Source organism: Artemia franciscana, unplaced genomic scaffold (genome assembly GCF_032884065.1).
Source record: "Artemia franciscana unplaced genomic scaffold, ASM3288406v1 Scaffold_698, whole genome shotgun sequence".
NCBI lineage: Eukaryota > Metazoa > Arthropoda > Branchiopoda > Anostraca > Artemiidae > Artemia > Artemia franciscana.
The window spans coordinates 277,092-290,438 of NW_027067138.1; the positions used below are offsets into that span (position 1 = coordinate 277,092).

The 13,347-nt window shown below is 34.3% G+C and overlaps 1 protein-coding gene across 4 annotated transcripts in view; it reads left to right on the top strand.

Annotated features, from left to right (window-relative positions):
• The window catches only part of LOC136043526 (CDP-diacylglycerol--inositol 3-phosphatidyltransferase-like), a 42,825-nt gene extending 30,052 nt beyond the window's left edge, over positions 1-12,773 (top strand). For 3 of the 4 annotated variants that reach the window (XM_065728443.1, XM_065728445.1, XM_065728446.1), the window contains exons 4-6: positions 2,623-2,786; positions 5,899-6,082; positions 7,350-11,817. In XM_065728443.1, the coding sequence (XP_065584515.1) occupies positions 2,623-2,786; positions 5,899-6,056 (322 nt within the window). In that variant the 3' untranslated portion in view covers positions 6,057-6,082; positions 7,350-11,817. Of the gene's footprint in view, positions 1-2,622; positions 2,787-5,898; positions 6,083-7,349; positions 11,818-12,156 lie in introns of those variants that run through there. The other variant, XM_065728444.1, reaches the window with a different exon arrangement.
• Positions 12,774-13,347: the final 574 nt, after the last annotated feature.

The following is a 13,347-nucleotide window of genomic DNA, read 5'->3' on the forward strand; positions in this document are numbered from 1 at the left end:
AAAAATTTGCCCCTTACTAAGATGTTTCCCTTGTGTTCTTTATAATTGTACGAACTCTCTTGTGCACGAATAACTGCACTAAATACTAATAAACAAATAAAAATCTAGGATCACTATAGAAAGCTGATTCTTTGATTGAATGATGTGTATAGTTAGTTTCTTATATATTTGTTATTGACCAGCCTAATCATATAGAAAAAAATTTTTTGGAAAACTGGAAAGGGGTTTCCCAGTCACAAATCGGATCTTATAGTTTCCTTATTAAGGGTCAAAATCTATTGGCAGGCGGCCAACCATGGTGCAACACACATTTTATCCATAGTTTTCCCTATTCTGCTCTCTTTCCTTTGAATTCCTTATAATTGATTTATTGCCCCAAATTTTAGGGGGCAATGCCACCTGCCCCCCTGCCAGCGCCCTTGCTATTCAATCTATTCAGTTTTGTTTTCTGTAGTTTTTGTTTTATTTTATTTTCTTCTTCTTTTTGATCTTCTCTCTATAAATAAATGATTATTTTATTTGTTTTTAGTAGTATGCACTCGGCACTTTTTAAGAAACATCTTCAAAACTCAATTGTTATCAATTTTCTGCATGACGCAGGTGCTATTAATTTTCCTCAAGACGTGGGTGTATGTTACGCAATAAGAATGTTTTCTTCAAGATGCTGCTGTCTGTTACATAATATGGTATATTTACTTTTGGTTGTTATGTAATATGGAATGTTTTTTTCGGGATACAAATGTATTCGTTACGTAATAGTTTCTCTGATTGTTTAAAAACCCTGTGAGGGCCAGGAAAAACTTCAGGGTGGGGAGCCTTCAAGACGCGGACCCTAGCGAGCAATTCCACTGGGACCCTAGCAATCAATGAAAATGAAATTCAAAGACGGTTTTAATGACCCTGAAGAAACAACTGAAATAGGTTTGGAAGGTAAATTGGTAATAGGTAAATAAGAAAAACTTTTTGGTAATTGATAATAGGTAAAGAAGAAAAACGCATGAATAACTGTCTTGCTTAGATTTAAGTCCTCCCACGCCTTTAGGTGAATGAGGCAGTGATGACAGACCTCTAATTTGGCCTGATCTTATGCCAGGGGCCGAAACTTTTCAGTGTAGTTTCAAGACTTATCGCCTTTTTTCTGGGGGTTTGCCTAGTGTATAATATAAAAACATTCAAAGACCACACTGGCTATACACGACGTATGAAACCAATAAAGGGAAGGATATAATAAATGAAAAATCGAATCAAATAAGTGAGAAAATTAGGATTTTTTCAGCCAGTAGCAAAATATGAAGATGAAAAAGCAAGCAAATATTTCGAAAAGAACCTCCGCCAAGTCGTCCTCAGCGCTCAAAAAAGGAGAAAAAACAAACAAAAACAAATCTAACCTTTTGAAGTAAACTTGACAAGAGGTAAGACAAGAGTATCTTGACAAGAGTGCATTTTCTCCTCTTGTCAAGTTCACTCTTAAATGTTAGATTTTGTTTTCTTATTTTCTTTTTTGAGCACTTAGGACTGCTTGGCGGAGGTTCTTGTCAAAATATCTACTTATTTTTCGTCTTCATATTTTGTTACTGGCTGACAAAATCCTCGTTTTTTCACCTATTCGTTTTTACTCTTCATTTATTATATCCTTTCCTTTCGTGGTTCCATATGTCTAGTGTATGGGGCTGTTTTCCCCTAAACCTTAGGCTGGGCTAGGTTCAACATCATACACCTCATTGTTGGCATCCTTTATTCAGGTGGGTCGTATGCCCCCTGTACCTATTTCAATTCATTCTGATCTTATTCGTCGTCAATAGTTATTCATTTCAGCCTTCAGCTGGACATTAGTCACTGTTGATCCATTGGATCGGAAAGAATTCTGTTAGAATCAGCTGTTTTTGACGCTGAATAATCATTTTTCTCCCTTTTTTTAAATGACTCCATATATAAGTTTTGAATTGCTTCCATCAATAAGTACATAAAAGGCATTACTCCTAAATAATCTGAGTTACAACTTCTGGGAATAATGTATAGACAAATAGGAAAAGAAGAAGAAACATCAGAAGAATCATCATTTTCAATATTAACAAAGTTTGATGGAGTTGAGTGAAGATTTCGGGCCTAATGGTTGTGGCCAAAGAGTATGGCTAACTTATAAGATTGGAAACTGATGCTAGTGACACAAAAAAAATATCAATGCCCTCCAGCGTTTGGCGATACTTGACTTTTCCAAGCTCTGTAATCATTTTCTGTCGGGAACTGAAAAAAGACACTTATTATTGCTCTAATTCTACAAATTACACTAATGAAACCAATTTTTCTTATGATTACAGTGAAATATTCCAAGTGTTGCCAGATGCTAGAGGACGTTGATATTTTTGTTAACACTAACGCCAGTTCCCACTCTATAAGTTACCCATACTCTTTGGGTTGTGCAATAATCATTTCAATTGCCCAGTTTTGGACTACTAGACTGAAAGTAACTTTAACGACTTTTCTTTGGTGTTTATTACTTGTAAGTGGAAGTCATAAGTGTATGAGTTCCTCTGAAAAAAAATTTATGATATTTTTCGTTCGTAATGGCATTCAAGAACCTAAATAAAATTTGGTGACTTTCGAATAATCAACCTTTTCTAGGTCTTTACTGCTTGGAAAGGGGAGTCATAAATACATTGACCCGTCTGAAAACACATTCTTACGATTTTATTACACGTCTAGAACATTCCTTTTTACGATGTGTGCTGGCAACGAACTATTCTACGCCATGTTATATCTCCTATACTTCACAGAAGGACCGTTAGGTATTTTATTTAAGTTTTTTAGCTATTCTAGTTAGTTATTTTTGTTAGTTATTATATCAATGAGATTTTTGATTACCCAATTTGTATATTTTGATTTGTATATATGTTACAAAATAATTTTTCTTGGGGGGGGAATTAAAAAAAGCATCGAAAATCTGTTTATATTTGTTTTTGTTACGTTTTTTAGATTTGGACAAACGTTTCAGGGTTTTTTTTAAACCCCTAACCCCCCTGGATACGGATGGATGAATCAAAGATAAAGCAAGAAACAATGAATCATTCAAAAAAGTATAGAAATACAATCATAGAGAACAGTTTTAAAGGTGTTTTCACTAGTGAACTCACATTTTAGTGACTCACATCTTTGTGAGTCACTTTCTAGTAACTAGTAACTCATATTCTAGTAACTCACATTTTACCGTGATGAAAAGATTAGCAGCTTCAGTTAAGGGGGTTTTCGCGATATTTTTTTCTTAAGATGTTTCTACTTTGTTAAATCTTTCAAAGCGGACAATAATTCTTATTATTACTAATATATTCAGCGTCTTTTCTTTTATGTTGGAAATATAGTTTCTTTGTATAATAACAAATAATTTCTTTGATCCACTTTTATGATATAATTTTATTTGCTTCTTGTCTCTCTTAGCCAGTTATAACTAACCCATCTCTAAAAGCAAGTTTTCTTTTTTAGATGGCGTTAAAACTAGAAATTATAAGACTTCCACTTTAACCAAGGAAATGGTCTCCAAAAAAGCGGCATGAAACTGCTGCACAGTCTGTTTAAAATTTTCGAAAATCAAGGCACCTCAGAGAGTGCCATTTACCGTCCGTAGTTTGCCACGGTGGCGTGAATTGCCTTGGACTGACGTGTTTTATAGCTTAAATTTAAGCTGGGAGGTGTTAAAAGATTTTTGGATTGGGAGATAATTTTTGGATAATATTATTCAAATATATGCTTGTCAACCAGGAATGCATAGTCTTGGTTCAAAGAAACGATATTTTCGTTAAAACTTCTCAGAAATAACTCTTAATGTGGCTTAAATTTAACTCTAACAGCAACCCCTCCGCCGCCCCTCCCTAGAATTGGTTGCTAGGGTTGTACCATCCATAGTTTGTCACGGTGGTGTTAATTGCCTTGGAATATTCTACAGCTTAAAGTTAAGCTGAGAAGTGTTAAAAGAATTTTTCGGTGGAGGGTTCAATGATTGAACGCTCAGTCAAAGAAACGGGACATTTCCATTAAAAGCTCTCAAAAATATCGCTTAATATGGGTCAAATTCACCTCTAGCGCGATTCTGCGAAATACGAAGAAGAATATCATTCAAATTGAATGTATAATCTTGGCTCAAAGAAACGAGGAGCCCAATTAAAGTGCCCATTGCCAGATGTCTCTTCTTGTAGGTAATCTGATTGTGACGTTTCCAAGTGCTTGCTGTAGTGCTTTGGAAAACAGGTTTAAAAGTAGAGAGCCCGTCTTAGGGAGGATAGTGGATATACTTATAGAAAACAGTTATTGACAACATCCCAAATTTCTCATTTACAGGTTGCGAATATACCCGAGAGGTGTTGGAATTCGTCCTTTAGGCCCTATTTTGGATCTTCTGGAGCGGTAATGTTAGGGATTTATAAGCCCTTTAAAAAGCAGGCATTCATATTTAGTCAGAGACCTAATACACAACTTGTTGAAAGATATGATCGAGTAAGGACTGGATTGGGTCTGATCAAAAGATGTCCCCCCCCCCCTAAAGAAGTCTGAGGAGAAAATAATTCTCCATTATCTACTCAATTGATAACTTCAAACTTTAGTGTACGTCATGATGTCTAGGGAGATTAGTGGCTCCTTAGAGGGAGATTATGAAGATTAGGGAGATTAGATTATGTAGAGTAGGGAGATTATGAAGAGAGAGGGAGATCAGGAGAAGAGATTATGAAGTCATGATGATCGGGAGATTAGTGGCTCCATAATTTTGTATACATTGAAGTTGACCATCCAGACATCAGATGACTTTCCAATGCTCAAAAGATTCGTATTGTACGAACAGGGAAGTTCGTATAAGGTCAAATTGTTAATGAGCATTTGCATGGATCATAGTGTTGTCAACAAAGGGTATTCTTAAGAATGTTGTTGTTACACATCAGGAAGAATGGGTTTTAGGATACTGTTCTAAAAATCTCCACGCTTTACTAGACTGTCATTAGAAGTAAGCCCATTAAGAATTAAGCTGATGGTATAATTTCTTAGAAAGATCCCAGAAGACTTAACAAGATGGCCATTAAACTCACGTGCTTCGATTACAGCAGACCCTGATATTAGGGAGCCAAAAGCATTTGCGATACCAAAAGACAACACCCTAATATCGTACCCTCTATCAGAACTTCAACTTCCTCCGGAGGCTGGGCACTTTGGCAGTCAAGCGATGAGGTTTTCCGGTAGGATCCATACTACTTGACTCCAGATATGTGACTAAGGTTTTGTTAGAAGTTACATCGTAAATCTTACCAATGCAAGAAAGGAAACTCATCAACCGATAAGAGCCAATATGATGAAGGTATCCGGTTTGGGGGCAGGGTTGACAAAAATAGGCTTTCACACCCTTGGAAAGGATTCGGAGTGACAACAAAGCCTAAAAGATTATGATAGGCCAACTGAGGCCAACTTGACTCTTATAATGATAGATGGTAATAAGCTTTACCTAAGCTATGGATGTCAGGTGATTGATTTTTTCAAACGATAATTTTGAACCTGTGCCTGTCATCATCAGGTTCGAATTCAAATCTTATTTGTAATTCTATATTGTAATTTCTGTTCACCTTGGGTTTCGTTTATTTATTGATGGGGATTTGTGAAAGTTTTGCGCTTGGAAGATTATTTGAATCAAATAATTTGACTCCCTTTCTGCTCGTATTTGGCTTAATGGAGTTGTTTACTTTCCTTAGAAAAAATTTGTGTTGTGGAAAAAGTTTTGTAAATTAATACTTAAATATATGCATACACTCCAGACCGTTAAATTGAAATGTTCGAACGATGAAGTTGATTTGAAATGTCCCAATAGCCAAATTGAATTGTATTATGACTAATTTATCGCTGTTCAGCTTTTCGAATTTGTTTTAGTTCTTGGAATTGGTCTCTTCAGGATTCTTGTCATAGTTTGCACGCCAATCGCCGTCTTCAAGTCAATACTTGCAGTGCTACAAGGGTATATTGCATGGAAGAATTTGGGTGACCTAGATATCCGGGAAAGACAAGAACTGAAAGAAAAATCCGGATAGCCAACTTCTTCTTCTTTTGCAAAATGGTTAGATTTTTGTTACCTCTTCTATTCCCTTCTATATTTTTTAATACGATCGTTAACTTCTAAACAATAAGAAACTTTATTTTTTAATAAGTTCAGTTTTATATATATATATATATATTTCCTTTTATATATATATAATACCTTTTTTTCTCCTTGGATTTAGTCAGCGTTGCCAGTCAACTTTTTCAATTTTATGCAAGGTTTGATGATACCAGGTTAGGTTAGAATAGGTTAGGTTAGGTTGGGTTAGCTTAGACTAGGTTTTTAGGTCATTTCTGATATTTAGATACAAATCTAACCTAACTTTTACTTTTACCATCATAGCTTGTATAAGACTGAACAAGCTGACTCGCAAAGCTAATTGAATCCAAGCAGTGAAAAAGGAATTTCGAACATTCACCGGTAAATATCGACATTAACCAGATTTCGGACATTCACGGCAATATATATATATATATATATATATATATATATATATATATATATATATATATATATATATATATATATATATATATATATATATATATATATATATATATATATATATATATATATATATATATATATATATATATATATATAGACCACATTGGCTAATCATGACAAAACACAAAATCGCAAAGAAAAAAGAACGAGGAAGAACGAGAAAAGGTAAACACTGGCTGTTTATTTTCCTCGTTCTTCTTTTCTTTGCGATTTGAATGTTAGCTTTGAGTATTTGAAATGTTAGCTTTCTATAAGGTAATTCATTTGCATTGAGATGTTTTTCTCTTCGCATCGCATGATAAACTCGTAATTAGGCCCGCCAACTGGATTTCACTTTTCAACACTTTTTCTTTGGGTAATGGGCTCGAAGGGATTTTACGTTGAATGCATAAGAATTTTCTTAATTCTTATTTTTTGTGGGTACTTTTGTCCATGGCTTTACTCAGGGGAGGGGTCCGAGTTTTAAACCTTCTAAGCACCTTCTTCTTCCAGAAAAATATTTAAAATTCTAAAAAAAAAAAAAACGGCTAAAAAGTTTTCAGCCACCGGACAGCCAAAAAAGATACAAGAAGGACTTGACATAGTTGATCCCCTCTCCTGTCTTGAATCAGCTCTTATCCCTTCAACAGCTTCGAACCAATCTCCTCATTTCTAATCAAAATAAAATCCATCAGTGATTTACTTTTTTAGCTCGTTGTTGTTTTTTTTGTTTTTTTTTTTTTCTTTGTTGTTGTTTATTTGGTTTTTTTTTTGTAACCAGGTTCTCTTTCTTTTTCAGTTCCACCGTATGGCAGAAAATCGAACTATATTCCTGGAAACTATATACTATTATCTAGTCTAATTAGTGTCACTGCTAGAGAAATATTAGGAGTTTTATTTTTGTGGTTTTTCAGTTAAACCTATGCTGTCATAGGTTGCTTTTTTGTATTTCTGGTATTCCTTTATTTTAATTTGCCTTATGTTTATCGTTTATTTTCCTCATCGTTTATTTTCTTTTATGCTTCTGGTATTCTTAAAAACCTTTTTTGGTCATGACACCCTCCCCCAGAAAAAAAATCGAAAAGATAGAGAGAAATAAAAACATGAGTGGTACCAACCCATTCCCTGAACATCCCTGAACATTTTAATTATATTGTATTTTAGGTTGTATATGAAAAAAAATAGTTGAACATGAACGTTGTCAATCTTACTTTGTATATTTAGTTTCCTGGTCTTAATGCAGTAGCATGAATTCACGAAAATGTAGAGTGAGGGGTATAATGTATTTTCCAAGATCTAGGAGAAACAATTTCGTCGTTTTTTCCCCCATGAAAACATCGAAAATACATGTTTGAATTAAAATATGATTAAAATATATTTTTCAACAACCTTTACTTTTCAAAAAAATTGAAGGAGGTGTGGTAAAATTCTAGAATGATCTCTAATGGTATGCTTAGTCTTGTTCTAAAATGACTTTTATAAAGATACATGACCTTAAATAAAACACGACCTTTATTTTCAGCCAACTTTTGCTCATAGTTTATCAGATAGTGCAAAAACAAAATAATGAAACATAAAACCAAGCTAAGCCATTGATTTAACTGAAGCAGTTGTACATAAATGACGCAATCGAAGATATCCGTAAAGTGCGCCGTAAACGGTCAGCTCCTAAAGTCCTACAATTGCCCAAATTTCCGCGCTACATGGCGATTTTCGGTACCCTAATCAAAAAATTACTTTAATAGCGCTAAAATAGAACTTTCATACTACTTTAGTAACCCTGAGCACGTACTAAAGTGCTAAACATAATAAAATAGTTCTAAAATAGCACTTTCGTGCTACTGGTGGCAACCCTGTCCGTAAATGCCTTTATGAGAGTATGCCTCCAGTAATGCCTACCAGGTATGCCTACCCAATTAATCAGATGAAACTGAGGAAGATGAGATTAAATTTTCGCTGAACAAGTAATAAACTGAAACATTGAAATAGGCTTTTATATGAAGTGCAAATTAACAAAACTTCGACGTAAAATCTATGAAATAAAATATCCAATTAATCAGATGATTAAAATAAGTACGTACCGTACGTACCCAATTGATTAGATGAAACTGAGGAATATGAAATTAATTTTGGCTGAGCACATTCATCAACCAATCAATCAATATCTTTATTGCCCAAAAAACACGCAAAGATTCAATATGGAGTAGATGAGAAAACAAAAAAAAGAAGAACACACAAAGGAAACAAGAATAGATTCAAATATTTCTATTGACAAATAGCAGGATGGAGGCCGTTTCTCCTATCAAGCCTCGAAAAATAGCGACCTCGACGCTAACTAATAAGCTGAATATAAACTGAAACATTGAAGTAGGCTTTTGCGTGAAGTGTAAATTAAGAAAACTTCGACGTAAAATTTATTAAAGAAATTACGGGAAATTTTGAAATAGTTTATATAAATATATATGTATATATATATATATTATATATATATATATACATATATATATATATATATATATATATATATATATATATATATATATATATATATATATATATATATATATATATATATATATATATATATCAAATCAACAGAATTAGCAAGTATTTAACTGCAGAAATGTGCTTATGCATTCAATCGATTTTGTATTCTAGGTCTCCTACAGACATGAATACACATAGTAAAATTTGTTGGGGAAAGGGGTCTGCGCAGGTACCCGTTTCCTGATCTTGTCCCTTCAACCGGGAGTGCAGTGAATAATAGGGAGGAAATCATTTGACGCTTTTCTCGTTTTTCCACGAGATTGCTTCAAGCTACCATTTAGAGCTGAACGCGTTCAGCGGGTCAATACTGAACGCTGAATGCTCATTAGAGCAGTGACCCGTTCCAAACTAAAAATCAGCGACACCAGGACTCGAACCCATGTCCTCAGGATTCTAAGTTTAGTGCGCTAAACACTTGGTTAGGAAATAATAAATTTACATGGCGATTATTTTTGTTTTTTCATCAGAAGTTCTGTATGGAGTACAAGAAAATATATGTCTTCATTCGGGGGATAGGGTACAACTTCAGGTTAGGGGAAATCAAATTTCCATTGTAAACTAAATCTATTTCCGGAAATGTTGTGCATATATATTAACAATTGCATTGAATACTTCTATGTTTTGATGGTTGAGTCCTTCTCGATCCATTTAGTCCCGGGAAAAAGTACGTAATTATGATTTTATTTGCGTACCTCCTCGATCTCACTATTCTAATGCTTAAGATGAGGGTAATGATATCTAAATAATATCATTAATGGAAACTCCAAATTAAGCTGATCAGTTCAAAACAACACTAAAATTTATAGAAGATATGCTGATCAATTCAGACTCTTCATCAACAAGTTTAATTATATTATCTACTAAATTAGTAGTCAAATCTATGTCGAGACCTTCAAACATCCGATTGGGAGTGGGGTTTAAGATCTTGCTTTTATTTAATCTTGAACTTTCAGAATTAACAAGTTCACAGTTCCTGTCCAGGCTTTATCTAAGTCATAGATTATAAAAAAAAATATGACAGCAAATTTGTGGTTGATGGAATGATGACAAGTGCGCTGGTACACTTTTGTGTTTGGACATCTGAATGGTTCTTAATCCTTTTTATCATGGAAAATAGTAGATGTTGATTGCAGTCGGTAAATCTTGAAATGAAAAGAAAAATGCATAAAATGAATGGTTTCTAAAAATAAACGCTGTTAGTATCTTGTTTATTATTCACATAGATTTTTTTTATGGTATTTTTAGTAATTTCATTATATAATCAATGAATACATTTGTTAGAATGCACTGTTTCTCAGCTTAAAAGAAGTATCATCATCTTTAAATTGGGTGTGTTTTCACGTGATTTGTCTCTGAAGGGATTCCTTGGTAGTATCACAGGTGCACAGATGTCTCGATATTTAGAGACAGGGGATTACAGGATGTTTCCCATAGGCCTAGGAACCATTAGATGAAGGGTTTTTTTCACTTAGTGTCTATCTAGAGGTATTCCTTTGTAGTACCATAGGTACACACTCGTTACAATTTTTTAGAGAGAGGGGATTACAGAATGTGTTCCATAGGCTTAGGAACCATTAGATGAAGGGTTCTTTTCACTTAGTGTCTATCTAGAGGTATTCCTTTGTAGTACCATAGGTACACACTCGTTACAATTTTTTAGAGAGAGGGGATTACAGGATGTTTCCCATAGGCCTAGGAACCATTAGATGAAGGGTTCTTTTCACTTAGTGTCTATCTAGAGGTATTCCTTTGTAGTACCATAGGTACACACTCGTTACAATTTTTTAGAGAGAGGGGATTACAGAATGTGTTCCATAGGCTTAGGAACCATTAGATGAAGGGTTCTTTTCACTTAGTGTCTATCTAGAGGTATTCCTTTGTAGTACCATAGGTACACACTCGTTACAATTTTTTAGAGAGAGGGGATTACAGGATGTTTCCCATAGGCCTAGGAACCATTAGATGAAGGGTTCTTTTCACTTAGTGTCTATCTAGAGGTATTCCTTTGTAGTACCATAGGTACGCACTCGTTACAATTTTTTAGAGAGAGGGGATTACAGGATGTTTCCCATAGGCCTAGGAACCATTAGATGAAGGGTTCTTTTCACTTAGTGTCTATCTAGAGGTATTCCTTTGTAGTACCATAGGTACACACTCGTTACAATTTTTTAGAGAGAGGGGATTACAGGATGTTTCCCATAGGCCTAGGAACCATTAGATGAAGGGTTCTTTTCACTTAGTGTCTATCTAAAGGTATTCCTTTGTAGTACCATAGGTACACACTCGTTACAATTTTTTAGAGAGAGGGGATTACAGAATGTTTCCCATAGGCCTAGGAACCATTAGATGAAGGGTTCTTTTCACTTAGTGTCTATCTAGAGGTATTCCTTTGTAGTACCATAGGTACACACTCGTTACAATTTTTTAGAGAGAGGGGATTACAGGATGTTTCCCATAGGCCTAGGAACCATTAGATGAAGGGTTCTTTTCACTTAGTGTCTATCTAGAGGTATTCCTTTGTAGTACCATAGGTACACACTCGTTACAATTTTTTAGAGAGAGGGGATTACAGGATGTTTCCCATAGGCCTAGGAACCATTAGATGGAGGGTTTCTTTTCACTTAGTGTCTATCTAGAGGTATTCCTTTGTAGTACCATAGGTACACACTCGTTACAATTTTTTAGAGAGAGGGGTTCAGTTTAACTTCGTTAAACTGAAAAGCCCTCGTTACAATTTTTTAGAAAGGGGTTCTTTAACTTCGTTAAACTGAAAAGCCCTTGAAACTTAAAATCTTTGACAGTGATTTTTTTTTTTTTTTTTTTGCTGTACTCAATAATTGTTTTTCCTCGTGAGTTCTTTATTGCTCTTATTTTTGAGACTCGGAAATTTCACTTCTGCATTTACACATCTTCAAATTAACGGTTGCTATTGATTTCCATATTCTATGTAATTATTAAAAACGCAGACACGATTAATATTAATTTAAATATTTATTTACTAAAGTTTTATTTACATCTATTTTTTAATTTTAATCTGTATTTTTCTAATTTTATTTCAGCCTTTTCAGGTCTGTTGCAGTCTCGGGCATAGTTAAAGAGGGTTACTAATTTTGGAGGTAAATATCGAGAAATTGGGTGCTTAATCGGATAATGAAGTCACAAATATTTGAGCATTATCCTTACAGATATTTCAGTGAACTGTTTAAGACCCTTTATTTTGTTCTGACTCACTTCTTCCATACTCCAGGCCGAATGACTTTTTCCTTTTTACTCCTATGTTTCAAACCAAGGCACACATGAAGTTGTAATGCATTCTTAGACAAAACTTTATTTCGTCATTTTTTTTAATAGAAAATTGTTGATATTGGTTTACAGTTATTTGTTTTTATGTTGTTTTGTATATTTTGATTTTATTAGAGGTATATGTGTTTCTGGTAAAAATTCTTACTAATAATTTGTATTTATTTTTGCTCTTCCTTTTGCTACTGCTTTCGTCGATTTCTTTGGCATTCCAGTTGACATCGTTTCTCAGTTTGTTAGTGTTTGTCCATGCTGCTATTCAGTAGTAGATATTTGAAATTAACGGGTTAGATTTACTTTATTTATAAGCATTCATTGTCAATTAATTTTATGTGATTTACTTTCATTTGTTAGATTAATAAATATAAAGAGTGAAGATATGTATTTGTCAGTTTATTAACTAAAGGTCAATAAAAATAATAAGGTATATATAAGGTTAATAATTAAAGGTTAACTAAGGGCTATCCATGGATTGTGCCTCCTGTACTGCCCTCTCTTTATGGGCCACCTCCTTACCGCTAGGTGGCCAAAATGCTTCACGATTGGATGCACTTATGCTAAATTTTTTAGTGAGTCCTCGAGGATTCTAGTATTGCTAGAATACCTTTGGTTATTGCACTATTGCCAAAGAGACATTCAAAATTACGCCAAAAACCTCCTGAAATGTTGTTGAGGAAAATTGAAAACCACAGCCACAAGCAAGTGTTGCAACACTGCGCTGTCAGGATATCCTTCTAAATATAAAATCTCATTGAGATCTGATCACCCATTCGTAAGTTAAAAATACCTCATTTTTTTTTTTTTTTCAGAATTACTCCCCCCCCCCAACTACCCCAAAGAGAACGGATCCGTTCCAGTTATGTCAATCATGTATCTAGGACTTGTACTTATTTTTCCCACCAAGTTTCATCCCGATCCCTCCACTCTCAGTGTTTCCCAAGATTTTAGGT